The 1,670-nt window shown below is 61.9% G+C and overlaps 1 protein-coding gene across 1 annotated transcript in view; it reads left to right on the forward strand.

The window, feature by feature from the left end:
• PTSG_11675 (uncharacterized protein) overlaps positions 1-1,570 on the forward strand; it is a gene marked incomplete at both ends in the record, with an annotated part of 5,589 nt that extends 4,019 nt beyond the window's left edge. Inside the window, one exon of the mRNA XM_004998453.1 lies at positions 8-1,570. Within this exon, the coding sequence (XP_004998510.1) occupies positions 8-1,570 (1,563 nt within the window). The remainder of the gene's footprint in view (positions 1-7) is intronic.
• Between the last annotated feature and the right edge of the window lie 100 nt (positions 1,571-1,670).

Consider the following 1,670-nt stretch of genomic DNA (forward strand, 5'->3'; position numbering starts at 1 on the left):
CTTCAAGAGTCAGGACTTCACCGACCTGTGCCTGGCCTTCGACATCAAGCAGCGCTTCTCGCCACCGCACTCGCAGGCCAAGAACGGATCCGCAGAGCGCACTTTCCGCACCCTCTTCGAGACGGCGCGTACGATGCTGTTTGCTGCGGACCTGGACAAGCCGTTCTGGGGCTTCGCCGTGCAGCACGCCACGCTGCTGCACAACATCGCGCCACGCAGGAGCCTCAAGGACAAGTCACCGTTCGAGGCCCTGACTGGGCACGCCTTCGACGTCAGCCTGTTGCGCGTCTTCGGCTCGCCGGCCTACGTGCATGTGGAGAAGAGCAGCACGCGGCACAAGCTTGACCCACGCTCACGCGTCGGCGTCTACGTTGGTTTCGCCGAGGAGGACCAGGCCCACGTCGTCTGGATGCCGGACACGCGACGCGTTGTCCACACCATCCACGCTCGCTTCGGCGCCATCAAGAACAAGGACGTCGCCTCCTCTCAGCAGCAGCAAGAGCAGGACAACAGCGGAGCCTCTGCTTCGCATGCCAACAAGATCGCTCAGCGTTCAACCGAGGACAGTGCCACCGGCGCTCCCACTGCACCACGTGCGGGGGAGCCGCAGCTCCAGCCACGCGCCCTTGGCGGCTCCGTCTGGGACCAGCTGCTGGTGTCCGAGACCCTCGGCGACAAGGACACCTCTGGTGGCTCAACCACCACGTGTCACGTTGCCACCAGCGCTGCTGGTACGGGGGAGAAGACATCAGCAGTGGGTGGTCATCTACCAGACATCGCTGCTGGCAGTGTTGCCACATCAACTGAGCCAGCCACCGTCAAGGAGGCGCTTGCCTCGCCAGACTCTGAGGAGTGGCGCCAAGCCATCCTGGACGAGTTTGCGGCAATGCAGGCCAATGACGTCTACGACGTCGTGCCTCGCGCTGACCTTCCCAAGGGCCACAAGCTGCTCCGCAGCATGGTCATCTTTCGGAAGAAGCGTGACGACCAGGGCAAGGTGATCAAGTACAAGGCGCGCTGGGTTGCCAAAGGCTACTCCCAGGTCCACGGTGTCAACTACACGGACACCTTTGCCCCGACGGCTACCATCTCAGCCATCCGCACCACGCTCGCCATGGCCGTCGCGCGTGGCATGGACATCCAACAGATGGACGTCAACACGGCCTTCCTCAACGCGCCCGTTGATCACGAGATCTACGTCCAGCCACCGGCCGTCGACGGCATCTTCTCGCCGAATACGGTGCTGCGCCTCAAGCGCGGGCTGTATGGGCTGAAGCAGAGCCCGCGCCTGTGGAACCACACGCTGGACGCCTGGATGCGCGAGCAGGACTTCGTCGCCACAGCCACGGACGCCTGCATCTACCGCCGCACCTGCAAGGGTGGCAAAGTGATGTGGGTTGCCGTCTACGTGGACGACCTGCTCATCTTCGCCGACAGCGACAGCGACATGGCCGCGTTCAAGAAGGCCATCTCTGTAGAAACACGACAGGTGGTGTGTGTGTTTACTGTAGGCAAACGCAACAAACAAGAACACAAGGAGAATGCACAAGTACAACAAGCTTCTGCCTAATCAACTCGGGCAGCACGCTCAAACAAACACTAGACAAGTGCACACACAGCCAACAGAGCTGCCAAGGCGACATGGGCAGAGTGTGCACGAACGACAAGGA

This window comes from Salpingoeca rosetta (assembly GCF_000188695.1).
Source record: "Salpingoeca rosetta unplaced genomic scaffold supercont1.2, whole genome shotgun sequence".
NCBI classification, from domain to species: Eukaryota; class Choanoflagellata; order Craspedida; family Salpingoecidae; genus Salpingoeca; species Salpingoeca rosetta.